At 38.2% G+C, this 25,989-nt stretch overlaps 1 protein-coding gene across 1 annotated transcript in view; it reads left to right on the forward strand.

Annotated features, from left to right (window-relative positions):
- The window catches only part of PKHD1 (PKHD1 ciliary IPT domain containing fibrocystin/polyductin), a 443,829-nt gene extending 424,055 nt beyond the window's left edge, over positions 1-19,774 (forward strand). The window contains exons 65-66 of the mRNA XM_078054411.1: positions 2,238-2,357; positions 19,320-19,774. Of these exons, the coding sequence (XP_077910537.1) occupies positions 2,238-2,357; positions 19,320-19,774 (575 nt within the window). The remainder of the gene's footprint in view (positions 1-2,237; positions 2,358-19,319) is intronic.
- The last annotated feature ends 6,215 nt before the right edge of the window (positions 19,775-25,989 follow it).

The raw sequence follows: 25,989 nt of genomic DNA on the forward strand, positions 1-25,989 counted from the left end.
GGTGGCTCAGTCGGTTAAGCGTCTGCCTTCGGCTCAGGTCATGATCCCAGGGTCCTGGGATCGAGCCCCGCATCCGGCTCCCTGCTCAGTGGGAAGCCTGCTTCTCCCTCTCCACCTGCTGCTCCCTCTGCTTTGTGCTCTCTCTCTCTCTCTGACAAATAAGTAAATAAAATCTTTAAAAAAAAAGGTCCAGTAATCAGTTCTGTATGAGTAATTTGTTTTTTCTTCTTTATATCTTTCTGTGTTTTTCAAATTTCTAGGATTAGTATTTGTTACTTTAGAATGAAAAATATCATTCCCCATCTTCCTCCTGGAACAGGATTCTCCGGTTCAGCTGTACGGTGTGTGTCAGCAGTTTACAAAATTTTGATCTCGAGACCGTGTTCCACTTATAGTAATTATTGAAAACCCCAAAGAGATTTTGTCAATGTGTGTCCATCTATTACTATTTCCAAATTAGAAGTTAAAAAAGCAAATGTAAAATTTACTTTACTTTAAAATGACAATAATACACGCATTATATGTTAACATAATTAACATTTTTTTAATTTAAAAATGATGTTTTCAAATACATATAATGAAAAGAATGGCATTTTTATAAAACTCTTTAATGTCTGCCTTAAGCTGGATTGTCTTAGCAGCTTCTGCATTACATTTGCTGCAGTGTATTGTTTTGGCTGAAGTATATGAAGAAAATCCAGCCTCACATAAGTACATAGTAGAAGGGGAAGAGTATTTTAATAGCCTTCACAAATAATTGTGGATAATCTTCTTTGATACTGCACCCAAACTGGCCAAGAGTTAGTTACTTAAAGGTACATCTCAATGTACTTTCTATACTCTGTTACATGAAAAACCCGCTAATCTATCATATACTTTGAGTGGAGCTTTTACCTATGCATGATTTTGAAACATTATGCTTTAGCCATTTGGAAAATATTGTTTCACTGAGTGATAAAGATCTTTCAAATGCTGACATATTTCATTCTATAATTTTTTAAAAATTGCATTTGTTAATATCAACATTAATCTTTAAGAGTTAGGTATCTGTGAAACTTAGAGTTGATATAAGTTATCCAAAATTCTAAATTTCCCATGAAAGCTTGAATTTTATCACTGGTGCCAAATACTGTCAGTTGTTTCATAGAAGTTACAGGCTGGCTTCATTCACTTAACAAAAAACCTACCAAGTACCCAAGTATGAATAACCAGAATCTCTCTGTCATTCTTCCAAGTTCTTTCAATGTAAAAATGATGTTCCATGAAGAAATCAGATTTTTAGCTAAACTCAATCCCTAAAGTGCTTTTCCTTGAGAAAAATTATCATATGCCATGGCCTGGCATCAATTGACATTACATTACGAATTTTTTTGTTTATCCTCTGCCATACAAACTAGAATAAAAGCTCTATGAGATCAGGGACCAGGTCTTCCTTACTCATTGTCTTTCCATTGCCTAGAACAGTTCCTGGCATGAGCAATGGAAATACATTTTTGATTAAGATATTTAATAAATAAATGAATAGAATATAAAATATCTCATCAGTCAAGAACAGAAGTCTTCAATCAAAAGCACACACCTGCACAAGCTCTGTGGATTGTACCAATGTCAATTTCCTGGTTTCGATATCATACTGTATAGTTATATAGGTTGTAAACAGTGGAGGAGACTGGATGAGGGTGCATGAATTCTTCCAGTATATTTCTTTGCAACTTCCTGTGAATCTATCATTATTTCAAAATAAAAGGTTAAAGAGTATTGTAACATTCTATACCAGCTCTGTCCAGTAAAAATATAACATGAACCACAAATGTGAGGCACATGATGCAATTTTCTAGTATCCTCTTAACCTAATATATCAACATTTATTTCAATATGCAATAAATATAAAAATATTAGATATTTTACAGTTTTTCAAAATCAGGTGCATATTTTACACTTACAGCACATCTTAATTGGAACTAGTCACATTTCAAGTGTTCTGTAGCCATATATGGTGGCTATAGGATAGTATAGTATAGTTTTATACCTTAAAGTTGCTGGTCAGTATATGGGATTGTATTTCATTATTCCTTAAACTCTAAATACATTATATGCATTCTAGTGCATGTATATCACAATCATTGTGTTGGGGCATACAAGAGAAACACCTTAGCACTTAGGACCTGTTTACAAATAAAACTGTTGTTTTACTCTAAAAAACAAGAAACAGTCACATCTTTTTCTCATTAATCTAGAAATAAAAAGTGAAGATATTTCTGAATTCCAGACTGACAATCAAAAGGATCATATCCACCTCTCATCCAAGCGCAAAAGATCACAAGAGACTAAAAAGGAAGACGCCATGATGGGAGAAGGTAAGCTTGGACAGTGGGGATGATTCCCAAAAGAGACACCCATCATGGATGAACTATGGCCTCCCTCTCCCCATGGCTGTCAGTTTCTGGATCAATTGAGTTGTTAGCTCCTTCTTTAGACTGTCACTTCCTCTAAAGGAAATTACACCCCAGGATAGGAGTACCCAAGTCCAGCTGATTCACTCAGCTATTAGCCAATTATTCAAGTTGACATTTATATTTTTTTCTTAGGAGATGATAATTGGTTTAACATTTGAATTTGTTACATAGAGAAAGGGAAAACCAAAGTATAGGCATATAATCTTTCCCTTAGCTATTGCAAAGCTGCCAATCTGGCAATATTATTGAATTTGGGAAATAAGACAGTGGAGTTACCAAATACCAACCTTACAAATTGGATTGAATATGGAACCCTTAAGAAATGAGTCAGCTTTGTTAAGCTCTGCTTTGTCGTTTAGCCATACTTTTAGCAAAATGTATTATTTGCTTACATTGTACATTAATGCTAGATGATTTTGCTTGTTATATTTTTTAATTGCCATTGGAATTGGTGCCAAGCAAAGAAAAGGTAAGCATTTACTTCAGACCAAAGGTTTGCCCTTGTCCTTCTAAGACACAGAAAACAGGAAGACAGTGGGCGGAACACAAGATGGATTTGCCAAATGTGGATATGGTGTATGAAAAATATTCATATAATTTCCATGGATCTGAAACGCTTTGAAGCATACACTCTAAAGAGAATAATATTGCTATTTATTCTAAGCGATAGTCAGTATTCATGACATTTTCTGCTTGAGAAAGGAATATGAATCTTAATGGTCCTAGTACCATGTTTAACTAAAAAGTAGCAATTCAATGTTGTTCTTCCTCTAACTAGTTCAATGAACTCTGGCGTGTGTGTGTGTGTGTGTGTGTGTGTGTGTGTGTGTGTGTACGGGTGTGTGTGTGTGTGTAAATATCAGTTTGTTTGCCTATTTGAATTTTTCCACTGAAGGAAATGAAGTTATTTTTTAGAAATGTCCCAACAAATTAGCCAGCCATACTCCAGCCTGGCCCTACACCAGTAGGTGGTGGTGATAGGTTTGGGGTGGGTAGGTGTGAGAAGAATGAAGACAGAGAAATGCACAGGAATTCTTTCTGGATTCCATCTAAGACCACATTAATTTTGGTTTCTAGAAACCTCTTGTCTATATTACTGCATGCAAATTCAGAACAAGTGTTTGAAAATGCTCATCTGAACTCAGCACTGCAAAGCACAGCATACTTAGCTGCATTCTTAAGCAAACAGCAAGAGTGATGCTCATCTCCCCCTAATCTAATATGGATATCTACATGAATCTCAGTTGCCCTACTTAAATTAACTACATTAAGCAGTCCACAATGCCTGTGTGTTTTATTAAGGAACATTTTTTATCTGGTGGCTTATTAATAAATTATCAGGAATGAGATAAGGGACAGGGTTTCGGTGGAAAAGTTTAGATTGAAGGGATGGGAGTATCAAAGGCCATGTTATTGGGACATCCAGGATAAAAATAGAAAGATGTGTTATCCAAATCCACCCCTAGGGATCATAGCAGATTTTTTTTCCTTATTTTCTAAGCTTTGTCCAAATCTGAAGAGCATCAATTCCAAGGCAAGTAATGATGCATCTCCTACTTTTCTTCAGAAATTATTACCAGCTACAAAACAACTAGTTACTGCTAGCTTCAAATAAGTTTGGTTTTCTTTCCTTATTTGCATGGCACTTTAGTTTCCCTTTTCCCTCTTTTTCTGAACTTTTGGGATTGGCTGTGCCTTTCCTGAGCACATTGCATTCACTAAGTACTACCTGGCACTAAAATTATTCAGCTGGTGGAACTGAGCATTTCCACTGTCCCATAGATTCAGACTGTAAACTCATCAGGTTATGGCTTTTTCTAAAAATTGCATGGATGCAATAGGGGGAGTGAAGTTACAATGCAGGAAGAAAGGAGTGCTGCATATATCCCTCATATTTTATTGTTACCAGCCACCTGAGCTGGCTTTTAAAATTCCTATCTGCGTTTGTCACTCTGCCAGTCAGTTGATCTAATGAATTTCCAGTGTTAGCTGGAGAGCCGGAGAATGCCACAGTTAACAGCATGAAAGCCGAGTCAGATAGACTGAGTTTAATCCTGACTTTCCCATTGACTTGGCCTCAAGGAAGCCAACTATCCTCTCTGTGCCCATCAGCTCCCTCCCTGGTAAAGTTCCCATAATAATACCGCCCACACTTATGGTTGTTGTGCAGATTAAGTGAGTTAATATCACTAAAGTGTGCAGAACAATCCCTGGCATATTGTGTGTAATATATATGTGTTATTTGTTGTTGGTTCTTCTTGTTATTTAAGACTCAAAGCCTTCCAAGGCCTGACTCCATCCTATCTTTGTAATCTTAGGTTACAATTTACCTTCCTGCCCCCTGCTCACACTCCCCACACTAACTCGCTCGTCCTGGGACTTGTCTAACACCTTCCCACCCATTGGCTTGCATGATTTCTTCCAGTTGGATTGCTTGTCTTCACCTGTTAAAACCTCCTGAAGCTTTTAAGCATCAGCTCAATGTGTTGTTGTTGTTGTTTTTTATAAAGTCTTTCCCAATCCCTCCTACTTCATTGAAAATTAGTATTTTCCTCTTTATGTGCCAAGAATATTAAATGTGTGCCTCCATGGACTTGTGTTTTTTAGAATTGACCATACATAGGTAGTTCCCTGTTCCCACAGGCCCACGGTTCTTAACCAAGGTAATTTTGGCCCCCAAGTGGGATGAAAACCTCATCCTGGTTTTCCCAGGATTTTCCCAGTTTTAAAAATCAAAGCCTTATTTCTCGGGAACTCCCTCAGTCCCAGGCAAATTGGGACAGTTGGTCATCCTACATCCAGAGGACATTTGCAATGCCTAGAGATTTTTTTTTTTTTAGAGAGAGAGTGAGTGTGTGAGTGAGAGTGGGGGAGGGGTGAGGAGGGGCAGAGAAAGAATCTCAAACAAGGTACATGCCCAGCACAAAGCTGGACACAGGGCTCGATCCCAGGACCCTAACATCATGACATGAGCTGAAATCAAGAGTCGGATGCCCAACTGACTGAGCCACCCAGGTGCCCCTATCTGGAGACATTCTTGTTGTCACAGTTGTCACAGGGATGGGGAGATACTACTGGTGAGAAGAGATCAAGGGCACTGTAAACATCTTATAATGCACAGATCCCCCCCGCAATAAAGATTATTTGGCTCAAGAGGTCAATAATGTCGAGGTTGAGAAACCCTGGCAGAAGCTATTATTTGTCTTTGTAACATGTAGATGGGGGATGCTGGAATGACTCAATAAATGCAGTTAGATGATGTCTCCCAATAAATATTGAATAAGTATTTATTTACTTCCTGACATTTATTTAGTACCTTATGAGATCCTTTCTGTATAGTTGCAAAGAGGTGATATCTGGTCCCCTGTCCTTTATGAGTTTGCAGTATGGTTGAGACACAAGAATAATATTTGGGGGGAAATGAAAGAACAATTCTAGGCAACAAACAATTAAGTGTAAAGCCATCACAACAAACAATATGTATTCAATGCATTTATGGATGGGAGAGAATGCTCCAAGAGAGAAAGAATATCATTATCTTAAGTTACATGTTTAGTCCCTCTAGCTCCTAAATCATATCACACTGTTTCAAATCCCATTTGCTAAGGGCTTGGTTGTCCAGTTTTCACACATTCAGGTTTAGAAATGCCAGGGAGGGAGGCTAGCTTTGCTCTGTCAAAGCTCAATTTTGTATCATTCCTTCTCAGCCATTCCCTTGCTCCCCTAATTTGGTTGACAGGGGGCAGATCTCCCAAGCGAGACACCTCAGAGTTACCTTTACCTCGTAGTGTTCCCCTTAGCACCCTGTGCCCTGTTCACCAACTTTGACCAATTCCTCTTTTGCAATCTTTGGTTTCCACCTTCACCCACTCCCTTTCACAGATATATCTTCTGTTGAGTTTCAGTTAACACCCCCCTTATAGATGTCCACCACCCCCCACTCCTTCTTTCCCTCCAGAACAGTATTCCCCATATACAACTAGTTCTCCCAGCTTCAAAATGTCCTTCTCCAATGTACCCACACATCTAAAGTTTCCACTCTTTCCTATCCCAGATCGAATTCTTTTCCTCCTTTTCATTTTCTTTTCTTTTTTTTTTTAGCTAGAAAGAATAATCCCTTCTCTCAACTTTGATAACACTTCCCTCTTGTTCTCTTAACACCTTTTATATACAGCATGATTTTGGTGTTTGTGTGGTCCAGAACCTTTCGTAGAAGTTCTGTATCTTTTCTAATTCTAGCAGCACTGTTACCATAGGGCATTAAGATATTAGACCACTTACAACTATTGTTGTTGAGTGAACGATTAAGATATGAAATGAGACCCCTTCCTGCCCTTCCCCCTCTTTAGAGAACCCTGGATTCCAGCAGTTTTTCAACGACTATAGAAAAGTCCCCTTATCTCTTCTAAAAGATGTGGAAAGTTTATTCGGGTTCACAAAATTAATAGCAGGATAATGACTATACATCCTTGGGGTCCTAACAACAGGCAAAATGTGACTTCTTACTTCCAGACAAAATGCGTTCTAGGGCCACTTTAGTTTCCTTGCTACTGCCTTTGTCTTTGTGGGACAGCTGCTGCTACAGAACTCGGTGCTACCTTCTCCTGAGCAAACACTGATCTGTGGCCACTGGCCACTTTTTTTTTTCTTTTTATGAAATCCATGTACCCAATGTTGGGAATTGAAAATTGACATGTAAAAATGGCAAGATATTATGGATGCGTGACTATAACCATCAACTTCAGGGATTTAGGTCTCCCATTTTAGAGTCCTATTGACTATAGATGGTGTATTTTGTGAATATAAAATAAAAAGGACTATCAGTTTACCTTTATAGGTACAAATCTATAAGAATGACAGGGAGAGGGGAGGAGAGAGATGGCCTCAAGATGTCCAGAAGCAGGGAAGACCAAAATAGCTCAGGACTACAAATCGTCCCAAGTTCCCAGGAAAGTAAACTATATTTGGAAATCACTAATAAATAGCATACCCATGTCATATAATTAAAAAGATATGAACACCTCCTAACTTAAAAATGTGAATAAAATCTAGCACTTAATTCCTTAAGAAAACTTTTAAAAGTAGGAATATTTTTAAAAAATACTAGGAATAAGATCCTTCCTGCTAAATTAGATAGAGAGTTCCAATGCTCTTTGCAATCAAGATCCAATATCAGGTTTAACAATGGAATATTAGAAGAAGTACTACTCACATGAACACAAAACAACAACTCATTACCACAACTCTATAACATATATTTTAGAGTGCTAGGAAACACAGATATAAAAACAAAATAAGGCAATGTTAGAGAAAATACGTGATGGTTTGCAGATGATATAATTGTTTAATAGTAACTTAAAAGATTTCAACCATTAAATGCTATAATTTATGAGTAACTTGAGTAGCTTACTCAAATATTATGTCAATTTATGCAAAAATAATATTGTATAAGCCAATGGTATACAGTTATGAAACATACTGAAATGTGTAATAGCAACTAAAAAATATACTGTCTTGGAAAACAATCTTAACAAGAGAAGTATTGGACTTATATAAAAAATAAACTATCTTCTATTAAATTGTTTAAAGGGGAGACTCGATTACATAAGGAATTGCAACGTTTCTAATTAGATTGACTAATATTGCAAAGACATCAGTAATTCCTAAGTTAATTTCAGTTTAGTGCAGCTACAATCATTTTATACTGAATAAAACAGCATAAGATGATTCTAAAGTTCTTCAGAAAATACAGATCAATGATACAAAGCCAAATTTTTTATAAGAAATTGATTTTATGGCAGTAGGGATGGGTAGCTCAAAGGAATAATATTTAGGTTACTATTACTAAGGCAGTGTGATACTGACACAAGAATATGTGGAAATATTAGTGCAAATAACTTTAATTAGATATAAATATCAGATATATAAATATAACATATGATAAAGGAAATAATAAAAATAAAGGAAAACAAGAGTTAGTCTATAAATAGGGTTAGTAAATTTGACTATTTAGAACATTTCTCAATCTAGATTCACACTTCAAAAAATACAGCAAAGTGGGGCGCCTGGGTGGCTCAGTCGGTAAAGCATCTGGCTCTTGTTTTCAGCTCAGGTCATGATCTCAGGGTTGTGAGATTGAGCCCCAGGTCAGGCTCCTCACTCAGCAGGGACTCTGCTTGAGATTCTCTCTCTCCCTCTCCTTCTGCCCCTCCCCCTCCCTCTGCCCCTCCCCACCCCTGCTTGCACTTGTTGTCTCTCTCTCTCTCAATAAAACCCCCCAAAATACACCAAAGTAAACTCCATATGGATTAATGAGTTAAATCAGGTTTATTAAAACACATCCATTGCTGGAATATTATAAAAACAATAAAATGGAAATCACTCATGCTAAATATGGGATTAAATGCATTTTTCCTTCAACTTTTTAAAATTCCCATTCCTTCTGATTTGCAATACATTTCTTATTAAAAAATATATGATAATTTTTCACTTACAGGAACAAATAATCTAGATTAATTAATCTTAATTATTGCATATGCCTTCTTCAATATGTGAGCAGGACTGTTGCCCTTATTAACAAACAAGAAACCAAGGTGGAGTACATTCTTTCTGTTGGTTGATCAACTATACATCTGTCTACTTCAGACCCTATTTGCCTTCTATGCTGAGTCCAGGTCATCCAACACAGAATGCTGGACATGGAGACTGAGCTGGGAAAATATGAGCAGTGAGGGTGGTGGGAGGGGGAGGAGAGATTCATTGCTAATGTTCTCCTTGCAAAAGGAGCCAGTGAGCAGTACCTACACAAATTTAAAACAATCACAGGCACACCATATACTTGTTGCCCAGAAAGTTTTGGAAAACAAAGGAGGTTAAGGATAGCTGGAAAAATTATAGCTGTCTATGGTGAACTGGATCCAAAACCACTAGCTGAAAGGATCTAACACCACCAAGTCTTCCTTTTCATAGAAAAGGGATATATGTTCCCGTATTTTATCCCATTCTTCCTAAAACTCAATCGAACCCACCAATGGGACACTAAGTGTCATGGAGAGGCCATTTGAAATCTTATCTTTCCATTTTAATGGGGATTCACCAACAAGATGGAGGTAGAAGAGACACATGCCAATTCATATGTTTTGATATTCACTATTCTTCCTTTGCTAAAACCCAAACATTCAGCCGAATGCCTTAGGACACATAATCTGCTATAAATTCATTTTTTATCGAATTTGTCTGAGATCTAAGCTTCCTGTGGAGGTCCAAGATCAAAGGATCTGATTCCTTCTGATGTCAGTGCTGACATATAATGTGTGCTGACTTAGTTCTGTCTATAACCTCACAGTGGGAGGTGGCCAGTCGCCCTGGACACCTTTACACAGTGCACTTTCATTTTGACTAGGGAGTCTGTCAGGTCTGTTGCTGATTGGAGCTTCCATGTAAATAATTCATGGAAGATTTTTAAATGTTTTGGGGCCTCCAAAGGAAAGATAAGCTTGTGTTAGTGTTCATGAATAGATGCAGACTTGAAGAACAAGGGGGAACAGATCTCCAATAACGGTCTCTCAAAAACAAGATAACAGTATCTTCAATGGGTTGAAAATAGGTGACTTGTTGTGTTTGATTCCTCTTCTATGAAGTGCTGTTGGTTTTACCAAGGTATAAAAATTCAAATCCTTTTTTTCTCTTTTTTAAGTTTGCTTCTATCTGACAATGTATTATTCTTGTTCTTTGGTTATTTGCTGATCTCAGTAAACTATGTCTTTTCCTCCTGGTGGGAGCAGTAATTATGGAGATGACACCAAGTTCAGTAGTTGACATAGGACCGGTCATAATAGGGAGACAAGGTGGATGGCACAAAAAGTTCCTCCTGGAAGGAACTCAACATCTCAAGAGGAAGACGAGACTGTCATACAAGGAAAGGTGACCAATAATAGAAGCAGTTGCCCAAGTCAGATGAGAAATTTTAGTCAACAAGTATTGAGGCATACATCAATGTAGTTTAAGCTGTCCAGGAATAGTTCTGTAAGGATCTGAAGATCCCATAGGGAAACCTAGGATAACCTGAAAGTTCTCATAGCTCTAAGCAAGAGAATCGTCCCATAGTTAGGTCGTATCCCACAGCAGACACATGCCAGGGAAAAGGACTGTGGGAAAGGAGAGAGAAGATAGGAATAACATGGGTTTAGCAGAATATTAATTGATGTATCACAGAAACAATGTAAACAACATGATTATTTTATCTCATTTGACTGCTCCAAATCAAAAGTATATCACATCTATTTATATTATGTCATTACCCCCCTTTTCTCACCTCACTTCCCCTTCATTATTAGATTAAATTGAGGTAAGAAATTGGTACCCTTTGCCCCACTGCTGTCTGTTAGAGTATGATACAGACATGAGCACTGTCTGCTAATGCACATCAAAACAACTCTTGGGAAACTGAGAGAGGAGATAATATACAGGTTAATAAATTAGCATTTACGTTACATATAAAAGAGTGGTTAAGGAATTTGGAAGTGAGATATAAGAAAAGCAGACATGGGCAATGTTGATGACAATATTGCCACAGCCTCCTTCCCCGCCCCCCCCCCCCCAAGGAGTTTAAGATAGTTCTCAACATTTGTTTTCACTGTAAGGCCCATGAAAGAGGACTTTTGCATGCATGCCATATTCCCATGCGTGTATCCAAACCAACATTCTTCTTAACTTCCTGCTGCTATCCTCAACTCTACACAGTATTATGTGGTGCTTAAAGTACAGACTCTGGAGCCAAGAATTTTGAATTCTGTCAAGTAAGTAAGATCTGCCACTACTTTGCATGTGGTCTTAGGAAGTTACTTAACCTCTCTGTACCTCAATGGCCTCCCTTCTAAAAGGGAGATAATAATAGCACTTACTTCAGGGGGTTGTTGTAAGTATTAAGTTACATATATGTATAATTAGTGCCCAACATGTGATAATTGCTATAATTGCTATTTAAGTGTTATTTTCAATAATTAGCCTGTTCCTCTTCAAAAGACACGTACTGGAATACAAATGAATAAGGGTGTCTTCAACAGAACAATCTTGAGTTCCTTTTAATTTGTTAAAAAAAACCTATAATTTAATAAAACTGTTTTTTTAAAGACTTTATTTATTCATTTGAGAGAGAGACAGAGACAGAGAGAGCACAAACAGGGGGAGAGACAGAGGGAGAGGGAGAAGCAGACTCCCTGCTGAGCTGGGAGCCGGACATGGGGCTCTATCCCAGGACCTGGGAATCATGACCTGAGCCAAAGGAAGATGCTTAACCATCTGAGCCACCCAGGTGCCCCAATAAAACTGTTTCTTAAATCGAATCATGATACCTTAAAGTTTATAAAAATAGATTGATACATCCCTCAATACACAATGTGTTGTGACAATAAGAAATGCGTGAGTTAGGAAGTATTTTCTGAAGGAAGTAAGGCATTTGGGGAGATGAATAAAAGGCAGAGAGTGTTGAAAGATAGGATGAAAAAATATTTCAGGGCTAGGGTATTTTAAGATAATTCTTACAGGTGAGAGATGGGGTAATTAGGGGGAAGAGCTGAGACTTTTGGGCTCAGAGGAGGATGCAGCCGGAGACTAAGCACTACGTATCTATAAAGTACTTGAAAGGAATTGGACCTGAACACTCGGCCATAGATACTTTAAGATGTCAAAGTTAGAAAAGGGTATATTTTTTGAAAACAATGCTTGTAATGTGTAAGCCAGTATGTACATTAAATTTTCATGAAATACTCAAAGGAATGGTTCTTTTGTTTCTTCCTCAAGTTATCGTCATCATCACAATAATAACACAACCACAACACAACAGCTGAGCTTTCTAGGGTCCTTCATAGTTTACAAGGTGCCAAAACATGTTGTAACTCATCTGCTTTCACGACAGTTTTAGGAGATAGCAGACCAAATTATCCCATATCACTAATAAGAAAACTGCAATTCAAAGGGTCAATTCGTTTTCTAGTAAACCCAGACATCAGTTCAATAGTTTGTCCCATTCCCAAACTTGTGCTCTTAACCACCTGCCCTGAGGTCATGTGCGAGTGCACACATGCACGGGCACACATATGCACGCACACACACAGAGTGAGCACTAGCCAGAATTTGAAATTAGGGTCTTTGTTACCGTGAAGTGCCTTTTCATATACGTCGTCTGAAAAATCTTCCCACTTAACAGAAAAGGAAACTAAAATCAGTGTTCAGTTAACAGTGAGATAATTTCAACAGAAGATAAAAGCAGAGTAAGAGCAAACCCATGTTTTCAAGAAAGCTATAATTTCTTGGGAGGAAATGTAAAATATATTCACATCCTTATATTTACAGTATTCATTCAAGAAAAACTCATTAGCACCTACAGCCACCAGGAACTTGGACAGCCACCAGTAATACAGCCTGAGAGGAATATTTTTATTTTCAATTGGTTTATTTTCATGTGCACCAAATAATGTTTTATGTTTTTTCCTGATGCAATAGAAATACATTCTGTTTTACTTTCTCTAGATTACAAGGTCTCTTCTGTCTTCTAATCTCTCGTCTATAAATGGGGATAGTTCTTAAGTCCTTGACCCATACCTAGATGTTCAATAAATATTAGCCTTCTCTTCCCCACCACTGTTACATCTCATACTCAGAATATGTCTGCTTGACTCTTCAACATCTTTGACTCTGGCCTACTGTTCTTTATTATGTTTTGCTCAGACTATTGCAGTAGCCTTTCAGCTGACCTCCTTCACTCCCCCACAGTTCACTGTCTTCATTATAGAAAGGTTCTTCTTCCCAAGATGAAAATAATATGTCACTGCCCTATTCTAAAACCACTGCCTCGTCTTCTGTGATATAAATTCCAGACTCCTTAGTAGAGTTTTCAAGTCCCCTTATTTATTTATGGCCTCTATCAAGTATGATAACTTTTTTTCTTTTACCAGTCCCCACCCTACATCCACATTCACATCTATATACACAACCTCAGTTCTCAATGTCTGGAGCTATTTTCAGAGTCCCCAATACATCTTGTTTGTTTTTGTCACCTTGCTTTTGCATATGCCATACTGTATATTAGAATGTCTTCCCACCATATTATGCCTCAAAACTTGAGTCATCTCCTTTGTGAAGTCTTCCTAAGCTTTCAGGCAGTGTTAAGTAATTCCTCTTTTGTCTTCCCTAGTATTTTACTTACGCACTCGCTATACACACTCACTATAGGGCTCTCACCTTAATCAGCTTAGAGGTCTGTTTCCTGGAGCCCCTGGATAGCAGGGGACATGCTCCCAGGACCTTTGTTATCATAAGACCTAGTACAGCCTCCATGCATTTTGTGATTTATGTCTGTCTCCACTATTAGAGCATAAACTCCATGATATTAGAATGCTTCTTGTTCATTGCTGTATTTCTAGGCCTACCACATAGTAGGTGCTCAGAAAATAATTAATTAATTAATTAATTAACTAATAAACCAGTGAAAAAATAGATGAGCTCTCCAATGAAGAATCTCTGGAGGCTCAGAATGATTCCTCCTGCAACCTAGTTTGAGCACCTGAAAAGGGATTACATGAATGAAATAAAGAAAAGAGTAGAATTTGAGAAAAATTTGACAAGTTCATTCTTTTGAGATATTGAATCTGAGGCACTTTTGAAACTTCAGAATGAAAATGTTTCAAACCTTCAGCAACCAAGATATTTGGCAAATAAATGCAAATCTAAGAGCTGACATTTAAGAAAATTGGTGAGAATGGAATGTATATACAAAATATAAGCAATCTTGGGAAAAAAGATACTCCCAAGTTAGACCTCTAGGGTCTCTCTTGTGGAGCGTGCTTGCTTGTTCATTTTAATGTGAATTTGTATAATGTTTCTATCTGTATGAGATAAAGATATCTACAGGGCTTTTAATTTAGGGTACATTTTTTATTAAGACAAACTGTTGACAGAGTCAAAAAATATGCATGTGGAATCCTATTAGGTAATTATGTTAGATGGTAAAGACCAGGCTAGCTAAGTTCCAATCTCATATCTGCACTTGGAGGCTTTGTGACTTGGGGCAAGTAACTCCACACTCCGTACCTTTGGTTCTCCATCTGTAAAATGAGGACAATAATGGGACTAGCCTTCTGGGATGGCTATGAAGATTAAGTGAGTGAATGAATGTAAAGCATAAAGAAGAGTGCCTGTCGGGGATGAGTACTCTCTGAGCATTAGCGATTTGAATTACGGTGATTGTTATTTATCCAGTCTATCACATCATAGATTCTGGGTGGTGCTTAGCATGATTCATCTTATTTAACCTTCAAACAATCTTATGAGGTGGGTACTATCAATATAACTGTTTTACAGATGAGGAAACTGAAGTACATGGAGAGTAAGTACAATCCGCACATGTGTTCAGCAAGTAAGGGACTAAGCAGGAAATCTAACAACACTTGTTTGATTCCAAGCCTGTATGTACTTTTAGCTGCTTTGCCTTGTTGCTCCTAGGGACCATCTCTCATATATTTAATACCATAAACATCTGTTTTAGTAGGTTTTACTTAACTGCATCAGTAGAACTCTATATAGCTCTAGTTCATCTTTATTTATTACCCAATAATATGATAGGTTAGTTAGCTCATTCACATATGGCATGATCACATTTTAAAGGCTAGAAGTGTTATGGTTTATATAATATATCCTGCAAAGAATTGGGACGGATTAGGGCAAAAGTGCCCAGATCATCTGTTTACCGTAGCAGTACCAATGTTGTATTCTTCTGAGTTGAATATTCATTCTGTTGAATAGGAAAATAAAATACAAATGAAATGTCAAGGGAAGAAAACTGTAATTAAAACAAGACTGCTAAAATGAAATACATTTTAGTAAATTGTGAAGTAGTACCTGAGAGTAATATGAAATTATACAACTGATGTCCAGAAAGGCTAAAAGACAGGATGAAAGTCACAGAGCCAGCTAGCAGGGAAGAGGGGTTGAACCCTGGTTTTGTGACTCCAGTCTAGTGGTCCTTCTCTCCTTCCACTATTATACAACCATATATGTATACACTTATATGGGTACATGTTTATTGATATGTTTATGTTATCTCTACAGATGTTTAAATTCATATTTTATAGAATCAAAGATAATCAAATTGTGAATTTTTCATAAAAACCACAGTGTTAAGACTAGCTTTTAGATTCGAATTTCTTTTTTTAAAGATTTTATTTATTTATTTGAGAGAGAGAGAGTAGGGGGTGGGGGAGAAGCAGACCCCACTGAGCAGGGAGCCCAGAGTGGGGCTCAATCCCAGGACCCTGAGATGGGCTTGAACCCAGGACCCTGAGATCATGACTTGAGACGAAGGCAGATGCTTAACCGACTGAGCCACATAGGCGCCCCTAGAGCTCAAATTTCTTAATACAAATGTGAGTTGACCAGACTGGTCTGGTTTTTGTATTTAAGCCATTATGCTTATAAGGAGAAAACCTTGTTGACTTAGCCACATCATAAAAAGTATTTTTGGGGAAGTGATATTATCAAATTTTTATATTTGTTTGTTTGTTTGTTTGTTTATTAAGTGGAGCCCAATGCAGGGCCCTGAGATCAAGGCCTGAGCTGAGGTCAAGAGTTGGATGCTCAAGGGGTGCCTGGGTGGCTCAGTCATTAAGCCTCTGCCTTCAACTCAGGTCATGATCCCAGGGCCCTGGGATCAAGCCCCGCATCAGGCTCCCTGCTCGGCGGGAAGCCTGGTTCTCCCCTCCCACTCCCCCTGCTTGTGTTCCCTCTCTCGCTGTCTCTCTCTCTCTGTCAAATAAATAAATAAAAATCTTAAAAAAAAAAAAAGAGTTGGATGCTCAACTGACTTAGCCACTCAGGTGCCCCTATCAAATCTTTATTAGATAATTAATATTCATTATAAATTTAGCATGGGATACAGTGGCCTTTTTAGGAAAAATATATTCCTAAAGCCATTTGGAAATCAATAAGCTGATACAACTCAATCTTTAATTGACAGTCTTGTTTCTGGAATGCGAAGTATGTAAAGTGAGGGTTCTTAACCTTAACTGATTTGAGAACTAAATCCATTTCTTTTTTTTTTTTATCTCCCTGTCTCCCTGTTTTTTTTTTTTAATTTTATTTTATTAGGTGATGTTAGTCCCCATACATTACATCATTAGTTTTTGATGTAGTGTTCCATGATTCATTGTTTGCATATAAAACCCAGTGCTCCATGCAATATGTACCCTCCTTAATACCCATCCCCCTACTCCCCTCCCCTCTAAAACCCTCAGTTTGTTTCTCAGAGTCCATAGTCTCTCATGGTTCGTCTCCCCCTCCAATTTCCCCCCTTCATTTTTCCCTTCCTACTATCTTCTTTTTTTTTTTTTTTTTAACATATAATGTATTACTTGTTTCAGAGGTACAGGTCTGTGATTCATCAGTCTAACGCACTTCACAGCACTCACCATAGCACATACCCTCCATCACCCAGCCACCCCATCCCTCCCACCCCCCTCCACTCCAGCAACCTTCAGTTTGTTTCCTGAGATTAAGAGTCTCTTATGGTTTGTTTTCCTCTCTGGTTTTGTCTTCTTTCATTTTTCCCCTCCTTTCCCCTATGATCCTCTGCCTTGTTTCTCAAATTCCACATATCAGTGAGATCATATGATACTTGTCTTTCTCTGATTGACTTATTTTGCTTAGCATAATACCCTCTAGTTCCATCCACATTGTTGCAAATGGCAAGATTTCGGGTTTTTTTATGGCTGCATAATATTCCATTGTGTGTGTATACACACACACACGCACACACACCTTATATCTTCTTTATCCATTCATCTGTTGATGGACATCTTGGCTCTTTACATAGTTTGGCTATTGTGGACATTGCTGCTATAAACATTGGGGTGCACGTACCCTTTCAGATCACTACATTTGGATCTTTGGGGTAAATACCCAGTAGTACAATTGCTGGGTCCTAAGGTAGCTCTATTTTCAACTTTTTGAGGAACCTCCATACTGTTTTCCAGAGTGGCTGCACCAGCTTGCATTCCCACCAACAGTGTAGGAGGGTTCCCCTTTCTCTGCATCCTTGCCAACATCTGTTGTTTCCTGACTTGTTAATTTTAGCCATTCTGATTGGTGTGAGGTGGTATCTCATTGAGGTTTCAATTTGTATTTCCCTGATGCCGAGTGATGTCGAACACTTTTTCATGTGTCTGTTGGCCATTTGTATGTCTTCTTTGCAGAAATGTCTGTTCATGTCTTCTGCCCATTTCTTGATTGGATTATTTGTTCTTTGGGTGTTGAGTTTGATAAGTTCTTAATAGCCCTTTATCTGATATGTCATTTGTAATTATCTTCTCCCATTCTGTCAGTTGTCTTTTGGTTTTGTTCACTGTTTCCTTTGCTGTGCAAAAGCTTTTTATCTTGATGAAGTCCCAATAGTTCATTTTTGCCCTTGCTTCCCTTGCCTTTGGCGATGTTTCTAGGAAGAAGTTCCTGCGGCTGAGGTCGAAGAGGTTGCTGCCTGTGTTCTCCTTTAGGATTTTGATGGACTCCTGTCTCACATTTAGGTCTTTCATCCATTTTGAGTCTATTTTTGTGTGTGGTGTAAGGAAATGGTCCAGTTTCATTCTTCTGCATGTGGCTGTCCAATTTTCCTGACATCATTTGTTGAAGAGACTGTCTTTTTTCCATTAGACATTCTTTCCTGCTTTGTCGAAGATGAGTTGACCATAGAGTTGAGGGTCCATTTCTGGGCTCTCTATTCTGTTCCATTGATCTATGTGTCTGTTTTTGTTCCAGTACCATACTGTCTTGATGATTACAGCTTTGTAATAGAGCTTGAAGTCTGGAATTGTGATACCACCAGCTTTGCTTTTCTTTTTCAACATTCCTGTGGCTATTTGGGGTCTTTTCTGGTTCCATACAAATTTTAGGATTATTCGTTCCATTTCTTTGAAAAAAGTGGATGGTATTTTGATAGGGATTGCATTAAATGTGTAGATTGCTCTAGGTAGCATGAACATTTTCACAATATTTGTTCTTCCAATCCATGAGCATGGAACGTTTTTCCATTTCTTTGTGTCTTCCTCAATTTCTTTCATGAGTATTCTATAGTTTTCTGAGTACAGATTCTTTGCCTCTTTGGTTAGATTTATTCCTAGGTATCTTATGGTTTTGGGTGCAGTTGTAAATGGGATCGACTCCTTAATTTCTCTTTCTTCTGTCTTGTTGTTGGTGTGTAGAAATGCCACTGATTTCTGTGGATTGATTTTATATCCTGCCACTTTACTGAATTCCTGTATGAGTTCTCACAGTTTTGGGGTGGAGTCCTTTGGGTTTTCCACATAAAGCATCATATCATCTGCAAAGAGTGAGAGTTTGACTTCTTCTTTGCTGATTTGGATGCCTTTTATTTCTTTTTATTGTCTGATTGCTGAGGCTAGGACTTCTAGTACTGTGTTGAATAGCAGTGGTGATAGTGGACATCCCTGCCGTGTTCCTGACCTTAGGCGGAGAGCTCTCAGTTTTTCCCCATTGAGAATGATATTCGCTGTGGGTTTTTCATAGATGGCTTTTATGATATTGAGGTATGTACCCTCTATCCCTACACTATGAAGAGTTTTAATCAGGAAAGGATGCTGTACTTTGTCAAATGCTTTTTCTGCATCTATTTAGAGGATCATATCGTTCTTGTTCTTTCTTTTATTAATGTGTTGTATCACATTGATTGATTTGTGGATGTTGAACCAACCTTGCAGCCCAGGAATAAATCTCATTTGGTCGTGGTGAATAATCCTTTTAATGTACTGTTGGATCCTAACTAAATCCATTTCTTCCCCAACTTCTTTTCTCCCACAGATATGAAGATGAAGGTCATTGTGGACAAGCCGAACCAGCTCCCCCACCAGTCTCTGAATGGAGTGTCCCGAAGGAAGGTGGGCCGGCGCACTGCCCGAGAGGAGGGTGGCTGCCGAGAAGAGACTGCTGCACCTGCTCCCAGTATTACCAGTGTCACATCCCGGGGGCACGCCTCTGCTCCGGGCTCTCCTGCTCAGCACATGTACCTGCAAGAGACTGGGAACTGGAAGGAGGCCCAAGAGCAGTTGGTCAGATACCAGCTGGCAGGCCAAGATCAGAGGTTGCTGTTTTGCCCAGACCTCAGACAAGAGAGGCAGCAGATGCAGGGGCAGAGCCAGTTGGGCCAGGAAAGAGGCCATGTGGGGCTTGCTCAAGAGAAGAAAGCCTCTTGTGGCGCTACCCAGGCATTCTATCCTCATTCCCTACACCCGGAAACTGTTCAGGAACAGCTGTGATGGACACATAAAAATTGATATGCTCATGGGCTTTGCTGAGACTTTCATTAAGGTCAAAGATATAAAAACAGTAAGTTTGGAGAAGGCAGTTGTCCATGGACCAAAGTCACATTTTTTTTAATAGTTCTTCCTGTTAGTAGCTGGGTCAAATTTACAACTAGAAGAAAACTATTTGGGGAGACCAGAGATAACCAAGTGCCCAAGCAGATTATGAGTGCACTCATTTTTCAGAGCACTGATTTTTGGAGAAGATAATGTGTACAGCTGCCCAATGAAGGAGGGAAGAGGTTATATCATGTGCAGCCTCTCCAGGCTGTGTGTATGAAGACCAGAGTGCAGGGTCAACTGGTATCAAGTTAGGTAAGGATGCTAAAGGCAGTTTCACCTAATTCAAACATCTGCAGAATGCTCATCAGTGTTCAAACTAGACACCTTAAGCAGCCTGGTTGTGCCCTTGGCTCTGGATCCAAAAGGCCTTACGCTCCAAGGGAGTAAAACAAAGATGGCAGAGGTGAGAATTTCCAGCAACAACTTGCTCTCAGCTATTCCCAAAATATAAATCAGGATTTTCCAATCTGAAAGATTCAGAGGCTCTCCTATGTTTGAATTAGAACAGAGAAAGGAAACAAATGCTTCTGTTGCAGAATTTTAAATAATGATCCTCTGGAACTAGTCCCATAGTGGGTAGGGACTAGCAGGAAGTCATCATCTGCAAGGCATCAATGGTAAAGTGTGTCTTACCCTACTATGAGTTTTCAGGAACATTATCAGCCCTTTATCCATTCTTTAGATGTATTATAGACATCTCAAACCTTAAACCTGCCTTGAAAGGAGGGAGGCAGCTTTCTCTGTGACACGGTATTGGATTCTGAGGGAGATAACAATTAGGTATCAAGATTGATGTTGTCCAAGAAATTTCAATCCAGGCTGTGTTTAAGAAGGGCATTGATGAGCAATCTGGCCTATAGAAATTACTCTGGAGGTACAAACTGGCTTCCTGCAGTCCTTTTTGTGTTTTGTTTGGGCACTAACAGTATTTAAAAATATAATAAAAAATAATAACTTGGTTTGGGCAGATTATGCCTTCTCTAGTTTAATTAACCCCCCCTATAACCTGTCCTTTATCTCTTTTTTGTAGTTTCTGTGAAGTTATTTGTATTTACAATCTGTAGTCCATACGTTGAGCCATCAGAGATCTGTAATCTTTTTGTACAAAGGCACTTCAGAAGTTAAGGCTTTTGAGAATTATGAAATGATAGCAGTCTTAGCACTACTTCTGTGGGCTTGTCTACACATTCTCCCTTTCACTCCGGTGACTTCTTTTACCACCACAAATTCCAGCCCAGATTTCTTTCCTGAGCTCTACACCATATAGTTAGCTGCCTACTGAGAACTTCCACAAGGTTATCCCACAGCCACTAAGAAGTTAATGTGGCCTTAAAACCTGCTCCTCCTCATGCTTGCCCTAACACAACACACGACATCACTGCACTCTGACTGGAAATCTCGAGGTCAACCTGGACTCCATGTTCTATCTTACTCTTCCCAGTCATTTAACATCTGTTATATCTACTCTTCTTTACCCTTCTTCAAAGTTTTACTAGCTTCTTACCAATCTTCCATGTACCAAAAGATGGGTCTTTCTGGAAGGCAAGTTTGATCTTATTCCTCTGTTTAGGAATAACCATAATTAATTGATTAATTCTCCCTTCACAATGCTTGGATCCCGGAAGCCAAAATGGACTCTTTGGGCCTTAACAGAAGCCAGAAATATCCAGAGTAACTTACAGGGCTCTAGCATGTGGCACGGAATTTCAGAGTCTAGTCAGAATCCTCTAACCTATAATTAAGCCAGTCCTCTTTCTCTCCTCAGAAAATGGGAAAACTGGGTAAATACTGGAAGCCAAGACGGTAGCTCTTGGTTCATTTATGTCTGGAGATGAGCTTGTTAGATAAAGCACCACTATCAGCCAACCATAAACTTATTCAGACCATTAACACAGGTGGCCCAGAAAATATTTCCCAGCAGTGACCGGCTTTACTCTTTGTTGAAATAAATAATTGAAAAGTGTCATGTTCTTCTGTTATTTCAAAGAAATTCTTTTTGCTTCCCATTTCTGATTTTGTATATATGGTGGATTCTTTTCCCCCAAGATACTGAACAAACTAAAATTCTTAAGAGTTCAAAAAACATTTGTAAATATTTCTGGATGTTAAAATCAAGAAGGAAGGATGAAGAGAGCTAGGGCAGTTTCCACCATCTCTCAAGTTTGAGGGGTTGTGTTCAGAGAAGGTACCAGACTTTGACAGAACTTTGTGTCTCCCTCAGAGTGACAGACTGACCCAGTCTGACCAGGGTTGTGTCCCGCAGCAGATTTGCCCATATTGTTGCCCATTGAGGCTACTGAGAACCAAGAGGCCCAGACCTTTCAAGAATTACTTAGTGAATGGCTCTCTTCCATCTAGCAGTATAAAATCCAAATGTATGAAATTACTATACATTGAAATGTATGCAAACTCTATGCAAAAATTTGTATGGGGAAATTGAATGTAAATCACATGCAAATATTATTCAACCAAGCTTCTATAAAATCGTACATGTCAATAACAGTAAAGGATTTTAATTAATTCTGTCATTTAAAATTCATGCATTTATTCCATATTTTGTTTCCAGAATTTATAATGTATTCAGTGTCAATTTTGAAAGAGCTATAAGTGGAAGGAATTACTCTACTGAGTGTAGAAGAGTTGATTTCAATCTATGTGATAGCACGGTGACTAATTGCAGATATATTTGAGAGATCACATTTCCTGAATGTAATCTTTTAAAAGGGATAAGCCATTTTTATAAAGTTAAATGACACTTAAATGGTAGAATATGGAGATTTGTGTATTTACAAATATTCTTCTAACATTTGTTATTTTTATACATGAAAAAAGACCAGGGTTCTCTGTGCTTGGAACAACTCAAGAAGAGAGTATTTTCTGCCCATGAATCTGGTATCTTTTGAGATAGAATATTCACTTAATGCATTTGGAGGACTTTCTAGAATTTACTGGGTTTTTTTTTTTTAAGATTTTATTTATTTATTTGACAGAGAGAGACACAGCAAGAGAGGGAACACAAGCAGGGGGAGTGGGAGAGGGAGAAGCAGGCTTCCCATGGAGCAGGGAGCCCGATGCGGGGCTCGATCCCAGGACCCTGGGATCATGACCTGAGCCGAAGGCAGACGCTTAACGACTGAGCCACCCAGGCTCCCCTAGAATTTACTGGGTTTTGAAGAATTGTTTCTCTCTTTTCTTATTTCAGTCTCAAAATGATGATTCATTTATTATTATCACCATGTATTTTATTTCAAAATTAGTAGCTTTAATAAGGGGAAAGAGAGTCAATTTCCTTTTGAAAAATGTGGGAAATGGCCACTTCTCTCTGTACTTTATAGATGAAGAAACAGTCAATTGCCAAACTCCTGCAATGGTCCAAGGCAAAACTGGAAATTTGTCTGGACTGTATCAGATTCTTTCTAAAATGTCCTCAATGTAATGGTACATCCATCCAGTAGAATGACTGATGTAGAAAATTATTCAAGATATACTATTAGGCTAAAAAAAAAAAAAAAGCAAACTGCAAAGCAATGTGTACACTATGCTTTTACCTCTAGTTTACTTACATATAGAAAAATTATGGAGAGATGCCAATAATTTTTTAAAATAATAGTTATCTTTAGGGAATGGAGCAGGTTTGCACTTCAAATTTTATATCTTTTTTGTATTGGAGGGGCAGATGAACCATGAGAGACTATGGACTCTGAGAAACAAACTGAGGGTTCTAGAGGGGGAGGGGAGTGGGGGGATGGGTTAGCCTGGTGATGGGTATTAAAGAGGGCACGTATTGAATGGAGCACTGGGTGTTATACGCAAACAATGAATCATGGAACACTACATCAAAAAATAAATAAATAAATAAATAAATAAATAAATAAATAAATAAATAGAGGGGAAAAAAAGACTGTGGGCTTTAATTTGCAAATCATGGATGTGGCCTGAGAAATAAGATACTCCAAAATTTTCTTAAAATTGGGGATGAATAAATAATCCTATATGCTTATCTATAGTTTAGACAACTCTAGAAGTGCTATAAACTTGGGCTATAAGTCTAGTAATACCAAATTTTCTCTTTAGTATTCTTTTCTTTCTTTTTTTTTAAGATTTTTATTTATTTATTTAAAGATTTTATTTATTTATTTGACAGAGAGAGACACAGAGAGAGAGGGAACACAAGCAGGGGGAGAGGGAGAAGCAGGCTTCCTGCTGAGCAGGGAGCCTGATGTGGGCCTCGATCCCAGGACCCTGGGATCATGACCTGAGCTGAAGGCAGACGCTTAACGACTGAGCCACCCAGGCGCCCAGTATTCTTTTCCACATGTCATCATTCTGTTTCCAAGGATGTCACTGCCTCCATTATCAGCTCTCTTCCAACATCATCAATCTCTCCCCCTCTACTGGGTTATTCCCACGGCTATCCAATGTGGTTAAGTAACTCCCACTTAAAAAAAAAAAAAAGGAAAGGAAAAGAAAAGAAAACATTCTTTGATTCTATAGGCCCCTTCAGTTCTCTTTCTCATTTTTCTACTCCTATTCCAGCAACATTGTTTAAAAGAGTTTTGTTCACACATTCCATTACTTCCTTAGTTTGAGTCTTCGTTCACCCTACCAGGCACTCCAGGATGCTTTCTGACCCATCTACAGAACAGGGACTGTTCCTGGGGCAAACCCAGTGACTTCCATATTGCCAGTTTTAAAGAATAATTCTTTATCTTCATCTTACATGACATCTCAGGAGTATCTAACCCAACCTTTCTCTTCCTCTTTCTTGAACCACTTTCCTCTCTTAGTTTTTGTAATGGTTCCTCTCCTTGATTCCCTCTTATGTCACTGAAGACACCTTTTCAGTAAGCAATAGAGTGAAGGCTGAAAGCTGGGTTTCTGATCCCAAATCTTGTGATCCCATAGTCTTCCCAGTCCTTTGACTTAAAGGACTGAGAACTGATATATGGCTAAGTGGGATGTATCTTTCTGAGCCTATTTGTCTTAGAAAATGGTTTTCAGACACATAAGACAACTTGGTTGTGTATAAAGTATTTGAATCACAACTTTTACTCTGCAAAACTGGGGAAACAACATTCCAATATTTTCTGACTTTAGTGTTTTAGAAGAGATGTCAGAAACCAGTCTGAGTTTTGTTCCTATTTAGGAATGATTGGAAAACCATAAGATCTTTTTTCTACATTATTTTAAACACTTTGAAAATTCTCTCCATAGATAAGTCTTTTTGTATGCTAGGAATAATCACTGAAAAGAGAGGATAATAATTTTTGAAATAAGGGAATAAAGGCTTTAAAGGGAAGAAAAACTTAAGTGAGACTTCAGGAAATAGATAGAATTTAAATAAATTTTTAAAAAGATGCATTTCAGGTGGGAGGAAATATATAAATTGGACTGGAAGAGTTACTTATCCCAGATCTGGATTGTTTAAAGAATGAATTAATGTTGTTGGACACAGGAAATAAAAGCCTGAATGGATAATTAATAACCATTTTAAAATGTGAAATTATATTTAAAAAAAGGTAGAAATGACTGTGATTGGGCTAGATGGAAGGATACCCACCATTTATGAAGAGATTAGGCATTAGGGGAAAAAAAATTATTGCCTAGAAAAAATATCAATAAATATTACAATTATTTCAACATCCTACTCTGTTGAGATTTTTAAGGCATGGTTAAATGCCACTTTCCTAGTCTAATATATAAATATAATGGGATATCATGGACTAAATGACCTCTAGATATTCTTATTTCTTCATCTATCAAATAAAGTTTGGATCAAAGAAATATGGCGTCCCAGGCAATACTGCCTTTAGACTCAGTAAAGAAGAGTTTCCCCAGGCTCTGGGCTCTAGAGAGCTCCATTTTGACCTCCCCTCATCCCCCGATGCCTTCCTCCACATAGTTAGAGAGTCCATGTGGCCAAGATGATGTGCCTACCACACATCATGCCCACCTTTTCTAGACCATTAATTGACTGCTCAAGACTGAATTTTCTGTCCAAACACCTGAGCCCTCCACCAGTGCTTCCAAAGGCTGTTTAGATTCCTCCTTTGCTTGTCACATCAAATCTAGTGAAAGAAGAACCACTTTGACTTAATGCTGAGAAA

This window comes from Halichoerus grypus, chromosome 9 (genome assembly GCF_964656455.1).
Source record: "Halichoerus grypus chromosome 9, mHalGry1.hap1.1, whole genome shotgun sequence".
In the NCBI taxonomy this organism is placed as follows: Eukaryota; Metazoa; Chordata; class Mammalia; order Carnivora; family Phocidae; genus Halichoerus; species Halichoerus grypus.